At 42.3% G+C, this 20,734-nt stretch overlaps 1 protein-coding gene across 1 annotated transcript in view; it reads left to right on the forward strand.

Moving 5' to 3' along the window:
• The first annotated feature begins 478 nt into the window (after positions 1-478).
• Positions 479-20,734, forward strand: part of whrnb (whirlin b) — an 83,236-nt gene continuing 62,980 nt past the window's right edge. The window contains exon 1 of the mRNA XM_041936360.1: positions 479-1,189. Coding sequence (XP_041792294.1) covers positions 479-1,189 — 711 coding nt within the window. The remainder of the gene's footprint in view (positions 1,190-20,734) is intronic.

Here is a 20,734-nt window from a genome sequence, read left to right on the forward strand (position 1 = left end):
TTGCGCGCAGGGAAGGCTGCGTCGTGGAGCAGACTCTGGAGTTTGTTCTGTGGACAGAGTAAACAGAGAAGGTCGTGTGTTATTATAACGTTTCTTTTTATGGTTTGCACTGATAAAGAGAGCGCTCCACGGATGTGAATCCGGCGGACAGCAGATTTCAGCCTCCACCGGACTCTGTTGGAATCAGCGAGGCTCGTCCCGGTGAGGGCAGCGCGAAAGCTCATGTGGTGCCGGACAGCAGAACTCTGAGAATATTTATGCTTTGTTCAGCGCAAGAAGAATGCGAGCACCGACTGTGGACGCGGTTTGTTTGGGGCTGACACATCGCGTCCCGGTCACCTGTTGAAGTTGCCCGATGCGCAGTGAGCTGCTTCACGCTCTGCTTTCAAACCGGAGGACAGACCTGAGGAGCGCTTTAACAAATGCCCGATCCGTCCCCCGGTCTGTATGATGCGCTGGTTCCCCGTTATGCTGTAGGATGAGCGCTGACCTGGAGCGCGTTTCGCTCAACACATCGGTGAACTCGACCGGCTCGGGCGGCCGTGCGCTCTCGGCAAACGTCCGGCGGCTCCACAACGCTCTCAACCTGCTGCTCAGCGACCTGGAGAGAGAGCAGTTCATCCACTGTCTCAATGTGTACCACGCCAAGCGCAACGTCTTCGACCTGGTCCAAACTCTCAAAGTGATTCTCAACACACCCGGCAAACGACAGCTGCTGCCCATGCTGCGCCTGGTCATCCCGAGGTCCGACCAGCTGCTGTTCGACCAGTACACATCCGAGGGACTCTACCTGAAGACAGACCTGCTCCCCAGCAACGGCAGCGCGGAGGGCTTTGGGGACGAGGGCGACCCGACCCTGCAGAAATATGTCAGTTCCATCCATGAGCAGCCACTCACGCCGGGCTGCCCGGACGGTTCCTTCGCCGCCGCGGAGCTGTCAGCCTCCACGGCCCAGCCGTTCTTCGAGAGTCCATGCGGAGAGGTGCGCCAAGTCACCCTGACGCGCTCCAGGAGCCACGAGGGTCTGGGCTTCAGCATCCGCGGGGGGTCGGAGCACGGCGTGGGGATATACGTGTCCCTAGTGGAGCCGGGCTCTTCGGCCGAGAGAGAGGGACTGAGGGTCGGGGACCAGATAGTGACCGTGAACGACTTGATGTTTGACAGCGTCAGTCACATCGAGGCGGTGAAGGTAGGAGCTCGTGCGTGTGTGCGCGCGCGTGAGTTTGATAATCAGAATTTCTTCTCAGCCAACTTCAGCTACATCTCCACGAGAAGAAGAACCCAGTCAGAGTGTGTGTGAGCCTGTCAACGTGTGTGTGTGTGTTCCAGATGGAAACACTGTATGCTGCAGGCAGAGGGAACATGCATTACAGAAGCACTGGGCCGTGCTGAGCTGCCCTACAAAACAACTGTAGTTTGTGACTGCTGCCTCCTCTGTGGGCCCTCGGGTCCCGTTGAGAGCTGCTACTTCCTTTTTATTAATTCTTCTACACCACTTGACTGGGACTTAATGCTCTGTGCCGCTGGCACCAGGAACCAGGATGAACTCAAATATTCAGACGCAGATGGAATGAATGCCCTTTTCTCTTTTTAAAAAAGAGGAAAACACAGCAAATGCTCTGAATGTTTTCATGTCACACACACCAGGAGTCCTTGGTGAGGTTTATCCCCAGGGAACAACACATTTCATTTGTTCATGAATTTGAATTAACTAACTGCATGTACAGATAGGAGACTTTACAGAAACCATATTAAAGTCACTTTTCTACATTCTGGAAGACTTAATTGTGTGTTAGATGATCAGACATATAATTAACAGGTCAGTTCAGTCACCCGAACATATTTTAACACTTAACTTCTACAGGTCTCCAGTCATGCAGATAGCTTTGGTTGATCCAGGTTTTGAGATATCTGTGTCTGTGACATGTGGCTCCACTCCGCCTCACCCTCAGTGACTGAGGCTGCACTGCCAGTATGCGTTGTTAGAATTAACACTAAACTAGTGAACTCTGTTGGCCTGCGGTCAGGCCAGCAGTGGCGGGGTGGAAGTTCTTCTGGGGCAGAATGGTGCAGGACATGAAATAATGCACAGGGCTGGCAGGCTAACAGCAGCGAGTGAATATATCTGTTAGCAAATCCTTTCATTTTGTCAGCCTCTAGCATTGCCCTTGTGCTCACAATGAGCTTTATCTCAAAACCCATTTCATAAGGGATATTTCAGCAGCTGATGTGTGTGTGTGAGAGAGAGTGTGTGTATGTGTGTGTGTAGACAACCATCTGCATTCTGTTATGGTAATAATAACTGATAATTTGCAAACTAGAAGAGCAAGACTAGGTCTAGGTAAAGTCCACCATCAAACTGTGGAGGAGAACTGTCTCATCTCAGCAGCTCCTTGGTAATTTACCCGTGGCATTGACATGTTCTTAGTGTTTTAAAAATGAGTTGGCATTTCTTTTGTAAGATACATTTATTGTCAGTATTATTCATTTTTATCTGTTGCTGCTATGTTGGTTTTGGGTGGATGTGAGGTTAACTTTCATGTTTTTACTGTAAGTGAACATTGTGCAGTAGCACTGCCTCTGTGGATTGCTCTTCATATGCTCAGATCTCACCAAGATGAACAGAAGCACTATGCTGTGTCATATTAAAAACATGCTTTGCAGGTGCTTTGCTTTAAGAAAGGCTAGTATACAGGGCCCGCATATGAGGAGGGCCCACAAAGGTACGAGAATGAATGGCAGTGAATGTGAGGAGATGGAGAATGTACATATACAGGGTTCAGAACTCCCAAACTTGAAATATCGCAAAAAACAGTTTTTATGCTCGGTTGAGTTGGAGAAGGTGGAAGAAGTGCAGAAGTGCGATGGAAACAGACTTGGTAAATAAATCAAGACATACATGAAGCATGTGACATGAATGTCCACTGAAGCTTCCACTCCACAGAGATGAAGAACAGTGACGGAGGGAAACATCATGCTATTTGGATGGAAAACTGACCAGGCCAGTGGAAAAGGGGCACAAATCTTTTGATTCTAACCAGATTAGAATATCAACTCTGAGGCAAAATGATGTAAAGTAAGGCTGTGGTATCACTTTTATTATGGATGGTAGCCTGAAGATGTCAAGCGTGTGTGCACAAGGTGACAGGCAACAGCAGCTAGTCCGAGAAGTCTGGGAGCAATCCACAGGTAAACAGGAATGGGGCGGGTTAAAGGTACAGGTCGACAGGCATGCAAACAGGTGCAGGTAAGGGTTCATGTTCAGGTTCAGGTGAAGATGGGCTGGTATAAATGGGAGGATGGGACAGGTGAACAGGTGGATGTGGGAGTCAGGTGACTGGGAGGAGTGGAAAAGTCTGATGGCATCTGGTGGACAAACAGGACTGAGGCAAAGTTATTAAAGCATCATGCTTTGGTGTGTCTGGTGTGTTGTTGCTGTGATTGACAGATCCTATGATGTAACCACAGTTAATTCTTTTTTCTGTTACAAGTTTTCTTAAATTGTAGGTTTAAATATGCAAAACAGATAATATTGATCACATATACACAAATTTGCCTAAATGGACATGTTCTGGAAACAGAATAGCTCAAAATCTCAAAATTGACCAGTGTATGAAAATTGTTGTCACCAGGCGTGTCTCTTTTTATAAGCAGAAACACATAAACCAGAAAACCTGCTGCCATCTCCTCTTGTTGTGCCTCACTCCTGAACGTCCACATTTATATGACTTTGATTCTTGTGCTTGTTGCAGTACAAATGTGTCGTGAGACGGGGAAAGGCATGTAGGAGGAAAGATACTTAACAGAAAAGATGAGGCAAAGGTCTCAAGGCGGCAGAATAAATGTGTTCCTCGGTTGTTGTTGCCGGGTTTAAAAATACCACTAATGATGTACTGTTTTATCATCATAGACATTAATGGCTTATTTGCCGCATGTGTTTGGACTGTCTGCTGAACTTTTTTTTTATGACCTTGAAAGCTTTCTCACTGAGTCAGACCCTAATACGCTCTACCTCCAGCAGCTTCCACACAGAAACAACACTTTCGCTTGAGTCTGAATGGCTCAGGCCTTGGGCGACGTCTTATTTAAGATCAAATAAAGAGGCTTTTTCACCTGCCTATACAAGACTTTATTGAATCAGTCCAGCATGAGGGGAAGAAGAAGCTGAACAGCTTTTCCGTGACAGCTCTAAAGATGAGTTGCATCTTATTTTGTTCGCCCCGTCAGAAAAACAGGCAATCCTGGGTGTTTGCGACATATAGCCGGAGCTGCTGTTTGGTTTTGCTGTCAACGCTGACAGGTCCAGAATAGCTGCCAGGTTTCTGTCTTTGAACACAGACTTTAATAGAAGGCCAGGCGGTGCAGGGATCGTTTGGTTAGGAAAAGTTTAACATAATACGCCTATTCCCTTTCTTTGAGAGTGATTTGAAAGGATGGATATCAATCAGTCTTTGCCTGTGTGTTAATGTACAGAGCTACAGTCGAGGTAGTTGGGTTAGCCTAACTTAGCATAAGTACAGAAAGCAGGGGAAGCCCGGTACTGTCCGAAGCCCATGTGTATTTTCTGTGTTTAATCTGCATCCAAAGTGGAACATGAAGATGCCAATGTGTGGCTTTAGGGACCAGAGTCGGTGCAGTGGCAGTGTGCAGCTTCTCGCCCTCACAGGAGGCTTTCCAGGTTCGGTACCAGTTATGTGCAGAGACCAAAAACAAATCCTGTGCTCATCGACCATATCAACAATAGACTGATCCAGCTTGTAGGTGAAAGTAAACAAGTGCCGGCAGCTCACCTGGAAATCTTCACGATAACGCTGTGATTTATGTGAAGAGCTCTGCTTTTTAACCATATTTGTACAGCTTTTGCCGTGAAACTTGTCCAGCAGGTCCTATAGAACTTGCTACACATTGATGTGCAGTCATTGAAATGTTGTTGCAACAAAACTTCCAAGTGAGACATGTGAAAACTTCAGCTCTTGGATGTATTTAACCCTGCTTACCCTGTGCTGTTCACAGCTGCTGGGTCTGCCGCTTGACAATCATTTTCATTTTAATTAATCTTCAGAAGTCTTCAGCTCTGTCTAAACCCGCATACCCTCCATGGTTAACATTATGATGATGCATTTAATTTGACTTAATTTGTTTACAGTACGGGAAATCATGGAATGAAAGTTTGTTGATTTATTATAAGAAGCTTGCAAATTCTGAGAAGACATGTGGGCTTCAGGGCTTAATTACTACACAGCACTTCCACATCCATACTGTGGAGGATGAACAAATGGTGCTACAATAATATTACTTTTCTTCAGCCTTACAATAACCAATTTCACAGTCGTGTTTTTGGAACTGCTTTCACATTCCTTGATCCCCTGAATGGAGCAACTGCCAGCTTTCACTCTCTGTGAAATTCTATTCAGTGCAGTAACGGCTGTGTGGCTGTGGAGTGCAGCCCATAAATCAGATGGTGGATCAATGTGTAGCTGGAGATGCTGCACAGAAGTGCTGGGCAGGTGAGTAAACCGTTGTTCATCAAGGGGTGGTTCCAGCACATAACTCAGAAAACCACAAATTGGTGTCAAACATTTCTGCCTGAGTACAGATAAAAAAATGGATACGAAATGTTATTAATTTGAGCCTGAAGATTCATTCTTGCCATTCTTCACCTTGAAAAAGGGTCCACTAAGTTGGTATTTCCGCATATTTCAGCCAGACCTCGCTGTATTACTCAATGGATGGAGTTTGCTCAGTCGTCATGGAGATGGTCTTTGACTAACTAATCTGGTTCACGTTTTAACAAGCCCAGGTGGAGGGGTTGAAAGCCCTGTCTCTGTTTAAATATGGTGTCTAGTGTTGGTTGCAGATGACCTTCTTGGTCCTTCTCTGGCCGTCTGAGCTAAATTACGTTAAGTTGACGTCAAGTTTATAAAACTGTTTTTCTGTTTCATTTCAATGACTACACGTTCAGTATGTAGTCAGTTCTACAGGATCTCATGGAGACATGTCTCTTTGCAAAACTTTACAAAAGTGCTACAGTACAGCATTACGGCATAGGTTTAATGATTGCTATGTAATCTGTCTATGGCTTGTTAATTTCCACCGCCAACCCACACTAGCTTATAGAAGGGAGTCGCCAGATATAGTTGTTGAGCACAGGTTGTTGATTTCTGTATAGGTAGCAAACATTGCAACCTCGTCGTGATAACAAGACTGGAAAGTCTTGTGTTCAGCTATTGGTCAAGAAATAACTACAGCATGTAGCTGACCTTAAAGCTGCAAACTGTTGTTTTTACGTTTCTGTATACACATTAAATAAATGAGGTGAAACAGGTGAAATAGTGAGCTTTAGAGATGTTGGTAGGTGCAATTTTGGACTTTGGACGAAGCCAGGCTAGCTGTCTCTGTGCTAAGCTAGGCTAACTACGTCCTGATGCTGAAGACTGAAATCATTATTCTCATTTTACTCTCAGAAAGAAAGCAAATACTTTTTTCTGGAAATGTGGAACTGTTCCTTTAAGGAAACAGAACACATTGTTTTGTACGATGTCACTTTATGTGAAATGGCTACAAGAAGACAGTTTAAGACCTGATTCAGTTCATACAATCAATAAAACCATCGCTTTCTTCTTCTCTGTTAACAAATTAAAGCAATATTGGCCAGCTTTGTTGTGAATAAAAGAATCTATGCATACTGCTTATCAGTAATTGTATTTCCCCTGGGAAGTGTGCTGTTTCATTATTAGACTACATTAACATTCAGAGGGATGAGAGCACAGCTGATGTTTCCAGCTCCAGCTGAAGGCCGGGGCTCTCCCCTTGTTGCCGGTCCACATTCCCACTCTCATCACAGCGATTTATTACAGCTTTTAATGAAGCTGCTAGCATTTAAGGCATGCTGCAGAACAGTGGCATGCTCTGCATTAAGAGAAGCAACAATCTGAACCCACTCCCAGACCATACTAAAACCTGTGTGGAGATGTGGGGGAAAACTTTTTCCCCACGTTTTTTTACAATTCAACAAATTGCATTAGAAACAGACTTAGTGACTAAATCATGATGACAGCAGGGGTCCTTGACGCCACTTGTCCACAGGCCAGAGTGTTTCTAAGCAGACAATGTGGACTTTCAAATAAAAAATGATTTAGGACTAATTAGCCTAGTATTGTTTAATATTCACACATTTACTTTCTTGCCATATTAATGTTATTTTTATGAGCCGAAATCAGTGTTATTACACTGTGAAAAAACCTGACGAATAGAAGATGAGGCAGTCAGTGCTCTACCAACTACAAATGAATGAGTCCTTATCCCAACAAAAAAAAACTGTCCTCAGACAAGCTGACAGTCACTCTCAGGACGACCTGAGCCTTTTCCACAGTTGAGTAATGGGATCTGACGATCACTGATGTGAAACATCAACATGAGATCTGTGTGGGTCGATGGGAAGACCGCAACATTCGTCAAATGAATACATGAAACAAATAGACCATATTTCCATCGTGTCTTCTACATGTGCGCCAACCATTCAAGTTTTACTGGCGCTCCACATTTTGTTGCACCCGCTTCTACTGCAAAGGTTAATGGTACCCAACTGTAGAATTAGTTCCAGCAGTAGTTTATCTCAATGAACCAACTCCTAATATTCAAAGAACAATAGTGGATGGAAACATGCATTCATTTACATTGTCTTTAGATTTAATGCAAATTTAAAATTTGCACTTCATTACCTGACTAATGTGTAACCCGCTGGTGGAAATGCGTGCCACACCACGCCGGTGGATGGTGGCATAAATCTTACGGGATTCTTACCCAGATTAGAATACCAACTTTGAGGCAAAATGATGTAAAATAAAGCTGTGGTATCAGTCCTATTATAGACCATAGTCTGTAAATGTCATGCATGTGTGCACAAGGTGACAAGGGAAAGGAAGACTCAAATATGGCCAGAAGGACAGACAGAAACCCTTCAGTGATACATTTGAAAAAAAAAAGAAAAAAAGATGCATAAGGTTAGCGGGTAAAAGGTGCAGGTGGACGGGCAGGCAAGTGGGGCAGCATAAGGTTGAGGCTAGGTGACTGGAATATTGTCAATCTGGCCAGGAGCAGGTGGAGATGGGCTGGTATGAGTTCTGATTGGGTAAATGGGAGAATGGGACACAGGTGAGCGAGGGATGTAGGAGTCAGGTGATGGAGACAGGTGGAAACGTATGAGAGAATCTGGCGGACTGGTAGAGAATGGGCAGAACAGGACTTTGGCTGCTGTTATGGCACTGAAAGCTTCTTGCTTTGGTTTGTCTGCTGTGGTGCTACTGTGATTCACAGTGTAACCACACAGAGTGCCAGCTAGTGCTTTAATTTAAGAGGAAAACACATAAACCAGAAAACCTCCTGCCATCTCCTCTTGATGTGCCTCACTCCTTAACGTCCACATTTGATTCTTGTGCTTGGAATATGACGTGAGACGGGGAAAGCATGTAGGAGGAAAGATGCTTAACAGAATAGATGAGGCAAAGGTCTCAAGGCGGCAGAATAAATGTGTTGCTGGGTTTATAAATATCCCCCATGTAGCACTGTTTCATTTTCCTAGACATTAGGATTGATTTGCCACGTGTATTTGAGCTGTCTCTCTACTGAACTTTTTGTAATGACCCTGCATGCTCCAGGTCCACATCCCTATTCTCATCAAGAGCTGAGTAATTTATTACTGCCTTTAATGAAGCTGCTAACATTTAAGGCTCGCTGCACCAAGGCGGTTCCCCTCATCTTAAGCATGACTTCAAAGCTGTTTACCAGCAGGGTGGTAAAGGCCAGGAAGGTAGCTGCATACACAGAGGACCTCATTTGTGAAGGTGAGAGGATTTAATCTAGACTTAGTCCAGCAATTCTGTAAGAAGTGTTGTAGAGAAATACTTGTGGGAAATTAACAGACAGACTTGCCCAGAGTTAGACATTATTAAAAGTAACTTACAAGAATAGCTTCACGTTATTGGAATGTTGAGCTCAGACAGGCATGATTTGAGCACAAAATTCACTGTTTTGGCTGCCCCTGGTTCCTGCAGTAAAAGTCCTATTCATTTTTCCCATAGGCAGTGTTAGGTGGAACAGTTGGAGGGTTTCTATGGCTGAGATGGGCATAAAACTCTCCCCATTAAATCATTGGTGCAAAAGATGACAACTGCCCTAGGAAATATCTTGTGTGCTGTTAGCGGTGAGACAAAGCTGGATCAGTTAAGTTTTAAATTTTAGGTCAATTTTTGGTGAAATGCAGCAACAATAGCACTGTGGACTGTTCACAGTTTCAATGACAATGCATTTTGCATTTACTGCCGCTCTATTTTGTTCCTCTGAGTGCCGTCCTATGCATTCCAATGGTGGCTGACACTCATGGATACTGTAGTATTTAGAGCGACCACCGGGCCAAAATGACAGAGCTAACATGACAACATCTGTATGATCATTACATTTATCCAAGAGAGTGATGTGTTAAAAAATAACACTACATAAATAACTGGCAATTCAGAATTGGGAAAAACACTTACAGGCTTTAAACAAATTTCCACTTCAACCTAATTATCTAAATCACTCATTTGGAATTGAAAGTGATGGTTAAGGTGACTGAAATATGTCAAATTTGTATTGTATTATTACCAGATTTGGTAATATGAAACACACAGCTCTTAGTTTTTTTTGGGTCATTTAATATGACATACATTTACACACACACACACACACACACACACACAAACACACACACACACACTATATATATATATATATATATATATATATATATATATAAAAGAGTTGCCTGAAGAATTTGAAAAATCACCACGTTAGTGCCCTCTAGTGGTAGTCTGACCCACTGCTCATAACCAGGGACACCATGTAAACACCACTTTTCTCTGGGATTGTCTCATTATACCATTGCGATAACTGAAATATGCTATAATTACAAAACAATTCTACAGTATTTTAAGTATAAAAGTATAAAAGCTGAATTAAGCATAACAAGGTGATCTTGGTTAAAAAATATAGGCTGACTTTACAGCTGTAGATTAAAATATTACTAAAGTTAATAAACCTTTAAAAGAATCAGAAACTAGTAATAATTAAATATACAATGGCAGGTTGATGATAGTGGGCTCTATTGATGGATATGTCACAGTGTCAACCCGGGCTGAAACATCCCACAAGTGTTGGATGGATTACCATGACGATTGGTTCAGACATGAATGTCTACCTGTTGATGTTTTGGAAAAACTTTGGTGATTCCTTAACTTTTCATCTAGGGCCATCATCAGGCCAACATTTAAATATGTCCAACACTTGTCACAGAGTACTTCTAAACTAATGTCAGCCTCATGTGTCTTTTGTGTTTAGTGCTAATTATCAAACGTTAACTAGCACACTAGCATGCCAAACTAACATGGTGAACATGGCAACCATTAATCATAAAGCTAAACATGTTAGCTGGATATACTGACTTGCTGCCACTAGTAGGGGTCAAGCTCTTTCAGAGTCATCTGTACATGTGTAGCTGTGACAGCTGAACTGAATCTAATGTTTAAAAGTGTATAATGCTTGAGCAAGCCTTTAAGAACATCTGCCAGCAATACCTTTGAGAGCGGGCATCATTTTATTATCACCATGCCATGCCATTACTACTGATAACAGCAAGAATACATATAATCATCAGATTATTGTCATCAAAATGTGAACTATGTCAAAGTACGTCATATTCATTATATCAGAGGTAACTGACTGAGTCAGTGCTTGACTTTTTTAACAAAAGATCAGTCTGGGCTCAGTTATACTCTACTTTATAACCTGCTGATGTAAGCTCCTCTGTACAAACTGATGAGAAATTAAGCTCATTGTGTAAAACTCACTCCTATAAAGGTTTCATTTGTGGCACACACACACGTACACACACACACACACACACACACACACACACACACACACACAAACACTAAAAAATTAAAAGGTTGAGTTAAAAATTTAAAGAAAGCAAAAAACGAGAATTACATAGAGCAGAGAATAATACACCCTTGATTCCAAAAAAGGCGATCATTTGCAAACAAACTGTGTTTACTGACTATAGTTTTACAAAGTGTTCCTGAGCCCATGTAGTAATCTCCTTTATCCAATCATGTGTTCACAAAGAGGTGAACCTCGCTCCAGCCTGGCTTGTGAACGACTGAGCCTTTCCAGGATGCTCCTCTCATACCCAGTCATGATACTACCACCTGTTGTGATATGTTTTACACAGCGTTCCAGCTTTTCTGGAATCAGAGTTGCATCAAATTCATGAAAGTGAGAAGTACTTCTGTCTTACTAGTGTTTTATGGGGCTGATTGATCAGATGCACGAAACAGAGTACAAGCCAGCAGCACAGAGCTAGAGAGGAAAGCTACATTGACCTGCTTGTGTTAGAGGCATTATCTTAACGTGCACCAACATAGGTACAATTTCTGTTGTTACTGCAGGGCTACAGTCACAGATGGAATATTAATTTTCCATTTCCATATCTGCCACCTGTACTCACCCATCACTATGCACAGTCCTCACTATGAACAGGATGATGGTCCATACCCAACACCCAATTTGGCTCTTGCTTCCATTACTCCAAGGTGGTGCTTGTTGTCTCCTATTGATTATATTGCTGTGCAACTATGCAGTTTGGAAAAAGTGAGGAGGTTTTTAATTATTCCAAACTACAAACCTGATTCCAAAATCTAAGATGCTGTGTAAAACATCAGTAGAACAGAATGTAATAATTTGATAATCATTTCTGATATATACTCAATTGAAAACAATACACAGACAGTATGTTTAATATTTGACGTCATCAACTTCAGTGTGTTATTAGCGGTGGTGTAGTTGCTAGGTGGAATGCAGGACACAGTTATAAGGGTTTGTTTTGTGATGCTGGGGAATGGAGGTGATGTGGAGAGGAGATGATGGCTGGCAGGGGCTGACAACTGGTGAGCCTTCAGAGAAGGGAAGCAATGCGTGCAGGGGTTAGGCTGGAAGCTGGAAGATGGCTGGCAGACAGGTGATGATCCCGGGGCCATAAGAGAGACAGGTTATGCACTCGAGGTTTAAATGAGTTGGCTTGGAGCGTAACTACCACAGTGGTTGAAACAATGATCCGGCAATGAGTGGGAACAGAGCTGGGATTGAAGTACTGCCAGGTGATGAGCTGATGGGCAGCAGGTGAGCAGGTTCAACAGGTGTGCCTCATCAGCAAGGATCCAGGAGTGAGAGAGGGACTGACATGTGACACAGACACAGAGATGGAGACAGACAATAGAGATTTAATAGTTTGCATCATCAGCTTCATTAAACATCTGCTTATTCTGAATTTGATGCAGCAACATGTTTCAGACGAGTTGGGACAGTAGCAACTAAACACTGGGAAAGTTGTGGACTGCTCCAAAAACACCTGTTTGGATCATTCCACAGGTAAACAGGTTGATTGGTAACAGGTGATAGTATCATGATTGGGTATGAAGGAGCATCCTGGAAAGGCTCAGTCGCTCACAAGCCAGGCTGGAGCGAGGTTCACCTCTTTGTGAACACATGATGTTTTCAAAAAACTGCTATCGCTAAACACGTTTTGTTCACAAATGATTTTTTTTTCTAATAGATTTTTTACATTTTACACAGCATGTAACCCAACTGTATTGAAAAGTACGGCTGCTAAACAGTTATTAATAATGCTATTAGCTACATCTTATAAGCAAAATGATAAACAAAATAAAGAAATGAAGAAAATAAGCAGAAGACTGTGAGACGTAGTCAAAAGCTCCTAACTGAACTCTTGATCTTAGATTCTTCTGTTACACAACTTAAAACTGCTTTCTATTGGCTGACTGCCGGCACTGATTGTTTTTACTTTTTCAAACTTCAAATATGTCATGTATATGAGGCACAAAAGAGAGAAATCTGAAAATATAGAAAATACTTCTCTTTACCATTGATGTTTTTTAATGTCTAATATGATACTATAAAATCTGGTCCAGTTCTTCAATATTATGTTTTAACATCAGTAGTATCTCTCTCCAGGCCTCATTAGGCTTCAACCACAGTGCTTGTTGGAGAGCCTGACTACATCTGAATTAGAGCTTTTCACAGGTCACAGATGCTGAACCCGATCAAAACCCCACCCAAACCTAAGCTGCAAAAATGAATTTTTAGTCAAGAGAGGCCTGATCTGAAATGCTCCCAATGATAACCTGACTCAGCCCTCACACAGAACACCAACACTGGGACAACATGCAGCCACAGTGGGAAAGAGAAACAATAAATGACTTTATAGAGTCCAGCTTTCATCCCCTGTGCAACAGTAAAACAATCTGTAGCCAATAGACCAAGACAAGATCATCCTTTTCAATCAAATTCCCCAAATAATTTATTTCTTTTTTCTTTATCATTTAATTTGGAGCCAAGCCAATTTGCGCTCCAGGAAGCGATCCTCAGAACTGAGCGGATGTGAGATATTTAAGTAAGAGTTTGGCTATCAATACCATCTCCACCTCCGTCTGCTCCGCTCTGTGCTGCTGTTGGATTGCATCACTTCCTCCACTGTTCTGTAATGGCTCAGTATCACAAGCCAGCAGAACTCAGAGAGTTCAGCTTTACGGATAAAAGTCAATAATAGACGAGCTAGGAGGTACAGGACAGAATATATACTGCAAGGCTAAAGGGGAAGCAAGGAGAGGTGTACAGGTGGGTGGAGGAGGTCATGTGATGGGAAATGGTAGGAACACAGAGGTTCCTGCAGGGCAGGAGTGAGTGAGTGAGGTATGTGGTGAGGAAACAAAAATGTGGAACTAGAATGAGGTCGATGCATGATCGTTTCCCATGAACATGTTGTCTCTTAATGCATTCATAATTACCATAAAGATAATTATATCTTAATTCTTGAGTAACATATATTTGAATTATTTTCTACATCATAGATCAATACTGAGGACAATAAAACTGTGAAAGATCACGTACTGTGTGTAATTATGTGGTAAACAAAGTTAAATATTTTAGATCCTTCAGAGTCGCCCAGTTTTACTTTGATGGCAGCTTTACACACTGTTGGTCTTCTCCCCTCCACCTTCATGAGGAAGTGACCTGGAACGCTTCTACAACAGTCTTGAAGGAGTTCTCATATATGCTGAGCACTTCAGCTGCTTTTCCTTCACTCTGCGGTCCAACTCATCCCAAACCGTCTCAGCTGGTTCAGGTCAGGTGATCGTGGAGGCCAGGTTGTCTGACGCAGCACTCCATCCCTCTGTTTGTTGGTCAAAAAGCCCTCACAGGGAAAACAAATGATGGTCCTACAAAGCACAGACCAGATGAGATTAAATCTCAAATCTGGACTCATCAGACCAAAGTACAGCTTTCCACTGGTCTGATGTCCATTCCTTGTGTTTTCTGGCCCAAACAATTCTCGTCCACCTCAGGAAGCTGACTGAGAGACTGTCAGCAGAGTTCAAATCTGTCATCAAAGTAAACTGTGGCTGCTTTGAAGAATCTGAAAGGTATTGGTTTAACACTTTTTGTTTACTACATATGTATGTGTTCTTTCATAGATTTAACATGTTGAGTATTAAAATACAATGTTGAAAATAATAAGAAAGTAAGAAAAACCTTTGAATGAGTACCCAACATTTGAATGGTACTGTATGTTTTCTATCTTGTGTTTTGGTGGAGCTGAACTGCACCCAAAGTCAATATTTTGTAACCAACCACCACCAACTTATCACTTCCTTCCTGAGTTTGATGATCTTGTCCAAATCCCACTGCTGAACTGCACCTACTCAACTTCCCTTCACTCACAGAGTGTGTCTGGAGGGCAGTACCAGGATCAGTCCGGGAGATGACTGCGTAATGAGCTGCTGCTCTCTTAAGTCAGGACCTGAATACACGCAGGTTGCAACCGCAAACTCAGTCCCCAGTGCACATTAGTGCAAAAGTCCATTATGAAACCTCTGTCAATCAAGGGAAACTGTCTGAAAAATATTGTAATTTTCCAACAGACAACTACAATCAGACCCTCTTCATGCAGTGATTGGCCAGGTAGGGGGAGGTCAAAAAGTTGCCGGTGTTTGGACTTCTCTACCAATCTATATTTCATTCTTCATGTAGACGACTAAGTGCAAGTGCATGCTATCCCCATTTGTGCAATTAATCAAGTTGAAACCACAGACACGGAAATCTTAGTGAGCGATCAGGGAAGCGAGGACAGCAGGCTTTTATCCCCATTTTGATTGCATCCATTCACAGCAAGCTGAACTCTATTTTGATAAGATAAGTTGTGACCCAGTTCATTAGAGGCCTTTAGTCTACAGTGTATTGTTTGCTGGCGTACCCGACTTTACTTTAGTGTTGCTCTCACCGTGGTCGCAGATCTGTCACTGTACGCTCTGTTTCCCTTTGTCTGGGCTGTCACCTCGTCTTGACTTGCCACACTCGTCTAAACTCCTCTCGTTCACCTCTCAGACCTCCTTCTGTCTCTCTCCTCCAGCCTTCTCTCTTTCCCTGCTGAGAGTTGTGTGTCCTGTTTAGAAAACTCAGACAGAATACTAATCCCAGAGATGTCCGCAGAGGAATGTGCACCAACCAAATGTGCCTCACCGCATGAAACTTAAAATGTGAGGAGATGTTTGTGGGGGGTGTCAGCGATGTTTGCTCTGCAGTGAGCATCGATCAGCCTCTATTTATTTCTGCAGCTCTGCAAGCCAAGGCTCACTGTGTGTGTCCAGCTGAAGCTGAGCCGTAAATAATGAGTGAGGCGTACATAGAAGGTGTACTGGAGGTACTGCAGAAGGACTTCATATAGACGGAGAGAATTCAAACTAACATAAAAATGTAAAGGAAATAAAACTTGTTTGGTTATTAAAGGAAACAGTCTTAAAGGGCCAAGGAACAGTCTGAGTGCTGCATTCACATACTTCAAATGAAAATGATTTCTATTAATGTGGAGCTTTTATGAAGCTGTCACGATTTTCAATAGATCTTTTAAGTCTTCATCTCAGTGCAGCATTGTTAGCACAGTCAGTAGCTTTATTTGAGTAGATTTTAGGGGAACACTATACAGTGTAAGAGTTTTTTTCCTAGCCTTGACTTGACTTGCCAAAGCACAGTGCAAACTTTTCTTCAATACAAAAAACAGGGTATTTGTGATGTGTATGCATTCACACCAAGAACAGGCACACATTCAATGCTACTTAATGTACAGCTCAGCAGGTAAACTAAAACTACGTGGTTAAGAGAGATAGAGGCCATTTTTTAAAAGAAACTGACATTGATTGTTTATACTTCAAATTTTGGAAAACAACATTATTTTTTGTTTGCCTGTAGGAGTGAGCACACCCTCCATCCACAAAACCTGAGTGAAATCAATTAAGGTTTTAAAAATGAAATGAAACAAAATAAATGAAATGAAATACAAATGGCAGTTACAGTGCAGCTATAAGTAAATCAAAGTGCAGTATAGAAAGCAGCCAATCAAAGGCACAGGACGACCGCAGAGATTTGAATTTACGTATGAAAGTGGCAAAGGCTGGGCCGCATCTGAGATCACCAGATTAATGATGCATTCACCTCAGAATTTATGGCACATGGCTGCTCACAAATAGTACATTAACTGCATTTAATGATCAGTAGGGATATTGATAATTGTGACATCGCTCACCCCTTGTTGCCTGGTCTGGTTAATTTAACAGATGCAATGCTGTAGTGTTCACACATAGTGTTTTTATTCCATACATCACCAACTCAGCAATTACACTACTGTTTTAAGCTGCACAATGTTGCAAGCCGTAAACAAACATGGAATTTTTGTGTTCAGTACATTTCAGTGGCATAGATGTATAGTAACATGTTTACTGTACAGTACAGAACACCTATTCAGTGATGCGCTATTACACGGCTGTATCAAGTGCACGTGTTTGATTCATGCGGTGAAATCTGCCGGGAGTCCTTCCTTCAATGCTTTGCTGACCGCATCACTCCACCTTGACAGCACATGCACGGTCTTGTGGGATTTGTTGTCACCGTTTGGAATAGAAGTTTGTCAGAGCAGAACCGCTCTGGCACAGATACAATACAGCACAACAGCTGTGCCTAATGGCTGTTGTCGTGTCATGGTAATCCTGTCGTGGTAATCAGGTTGCCTGGCAGAGATCCAGTAGTAGTGATGTTTCTGGGATTTCATCCTCATTAAATGTCTCCCCACAGCTTTGACGAGTAGGCAGACGCCTCCTGGATGCTGTCCTTGAGACGTAGAGATGTGGGGACATTTTGTAAGAAATACTGGGGGAGTGGAAACAGGGGGATTTTGCGTTTTCATGAAATAACAGATATCATGCAGTAAGTGTCATCCACATGAATTCTAGTGACGGTCCCTCTCTGCATGAGCGTAGCTGCAGAAAATTCAATACAGCCTCACCTAAAATTGCATTATCTAAAAAGCAGCTGTAATTGACAATGTGACGATGTGAAAAAGGTCGATCATTGCGATGAATTATCACCTGAATCTGTCGCTCCCCTCGGCTTCACAGAGCTTTACTGTGAGTTTTAGCTCCTGTTCTGGTCCACCACTCTTGGTGTGTTTTTTCCAGAGAAAAGGCTTTAAAACCCCACTGTACACCACCTGTTCAGCAGCAAACACCAGACAGACAAATGCAGTAAGAGACGAGCCAGATATTTCCTTCAGGAGCTGGTAGAGACCAAAGATAGAGCTACAAGGAGAGTGACTTGTGGACTTTTATCAGGTGGATACAAACACAGCTCCAAACGAACGATCATGTTACTGCTGGATATGTGTAATTGTTGTTCACAATTCATTTCCACTGCCCCCAAGAGGGACGACTTAAATTACTCTGAAATCGTTAATGTTTGTGTTGTAAATTAGGTCTTTATGCAATTGCAACCATGTCATCAAGAATCTCCTGACATTAACCCCTTGACGCCTGAATTTATTTAGAATAATATTAAAAAAATAATTCTTTGTGTTTGTGCCTTCAAATTGATCCTAAATTAAGAGTTTGTTAATTTTTCTGGAGCACATACAATAGATATAAATTTAGGTAGGTTCACCAACTAGAATAGGGTTCAGACAAACAGTATATGTCCACTTTTTTCAATACTTAAATGCAGTAAAAACATCTTTTTTGTGTATTCAAAATTCATTTATTTCATCAAAACAGCCATAAAATTGCCTTACAACCATTACATTGTAACAACAATTAGAAAAGGGGTTCTTTCACTTTGACCGGTCCGACGAGAAACCAGTGCTTGCAAAAGGTTCCTAGGTGTGTGTTGAATATACACAAACCGCCATTAGAGGAATGCATGTGCGATTCAGCTGCAATGTGGATGAAAGCGGTACGATGCGAATTTGCGACAATTGGCGTTAAGGGGTTAAACAGTGGTGGTGAGTCCCCCTGCTTATAAAGAGCTTCTGACATGAAAAGAGTTCCATTTACAGGCCTAGATCAAATATTAGTGTCAGATGACGGTGTAAATGCTGTTTCAGATGCTCATTACCCATTCTAAAGGTGTGGTTTGAGTGATGGCACTGTTTGTTGGTCTGTCAGTCCACTACTCAGACTCAACAAAGAAGTTTTCAAACTCAGTGGAACTCTATTCTTTATTGTTGAATAGTAAGAAGAATTGCATTCCTTAAAGCCTTCAAAGTCTTCACAGGTCAAATCCTAGTCAGACTATACTGTAGGTTAGTAAAGAAGCACACCCTGTGCCTGTAGAATCAAGCCTATTTGAATTTGATATTTCACGGCAGTGTGCTGTACGTCTAACTTTGGCCTCCGTTTGAATTTATTTTTAAACAATGACTGCTTCATTCCACTTGTGTGTGGAGAAATAACATTACATAATCACAACCAAATGACTCCACTACCACATCAGGCCCTCAGCAAGCTCCAAAAAAAGCATCTCTGCCTCAGATTGCTCCGTGCCGGAAGAGGAAGTATTTCAGTAGGTGAAGTTATCCTTTGCTGTCAGTTTGATGGGGCCAACATAATGTGACCGCTTGTGATTAGAACAAACCTTGTTGACTGCTTGGCTCCCTTGGTGCCCTATCAAAACTCCACTGCTGGGTGCTGTAAGTGTCTTACCGCGCTGCTCTCCATTTTTTAAAGTGCTTCTGGATAACAGGCGTCAGTGTGTGGGAGAGGCCGATGGGCATCAGTTCCCTGATGTGGAGGAGCAGCCTGACGCTTACAGTAGCTACAGTAGTTCAGAGAGCAGAACAGCTGTTGCAACATTGTGTGTCTGTGCAATCGAGAGAGGCCGTAGATGTCTGTATTCTGTGTATGTGCAAGAGTGTGTCTTTGTGTATCTCTGGTGATTGTTTACTTGCATGCATTTGTCTGACCCCGATTCCATAAAAGTTGGGACGCTGTGTAAAACAAGTGACATATACTCAACTGAAAACAACACAAAGACAATAGATTTAACGTTTGGCTTCATCAGCTTTATTGATTTTTCTAAACATCTGCTTATTTATGATTACTATGATTACTACATGGGTTCAGGAACACTTTGTAAAACTATAGTCAGTAAACACAGTTTGTTTGCAAATGATTGACTTCTGTTTTTATTTGTGTTTAACACAGCTTGTGATCAGGGTTTTTTTTTAATGCACGTGTGCGCTATGGGCCATACTTTGTGTGTCTGAGCAGAAGTGTGTGCAGGTGCTGAATATAGGTATTGGTCTCTCTCTCTCTCTGTGTGTGTGTGTGGTGTGTGTGAGATTATGTGTAGCCAACTGCAGTAACTCTCAATGCTGATATACAGCAGTCAGTACTAAAATGATGAAGAGCAGCTGGACATGGAGTAATCAAAGACATCACAAACCAACATACTGTTACAATCATGTGATCAAAACCAGGTAAACACTCACTGAGGCTGTGTTGGACAAATTCAGGGATGATTCTGATTCATTACTTCATGTTCCCGTAATCAGTAGAAATGATTGTGGTCATGGACCACAACAATCAAAGCTTCAGTTTTAATGAACACCTAACACAAAAACAGAGAAGAATATTTAACACATGGCCACATATTATATGCAGAGGTATCAATGCCTGCATGCATCCTTCTTTGCGCATATCTGTGCATATAGCTTTGTGTTTTTGAGAGAGAGAGAGAGAGAGAGAGAGAGAGTGAGTGAGAGAGAGAGAGAGAGAGAGAGAGAGAGAGAGAGAGAGAGAGAGAGAGTAATCAGATGCAGTAACTGTGATAGATGAACAAGTAAATGAAAGCTGCTGGAATGGGAGATTTGCTGTGACAGTCAATTTAAGTCAATACACTCCCTCCACTTACACACACATGCACTTACACACACACACACGCACACACACACAGTGAGAATCAGACAAACAAACAAGCAAACTCAGCAGAAAATAAAAATAAAACAAAAGTATGGCAGGCTTGGATTCTACATGTATACACACATATGTACACACTGACACATGCACAGTTACATAATGTTTATTCACCTTTATTTGTAAAAATCAGCGTGGTGACCGTCAGACAGTATACAGCTGTCATCCATCAGAGCATGTGTTACTCTGTTTGCTTCTTTATGTGCTCCTGTATAATGCATGATCTGCTTCTGTATACACACACACACACACACACACCACTTCATTATGTGAAGCGAATGCACAATGGGACACGTCACTGTGTGAGTCACATGTACTTTCATGATGGC

The sequence above is a fragment of the Chelmon rostratus genome, chromosome 5 (assembly GCF_017976325.1).
Source record: "Chelmon rostratus isolate fCheRos1 chromosome 5, fCheRos1.pri, whole genome shotgun sequence".
Taxonomy (NCBI): Eukaryota; Metazoa; Chordata; class Actinopteri; order Chaetodontiformes; family Chaetodontidae; genus Chelmon; species Chelmon rostratus.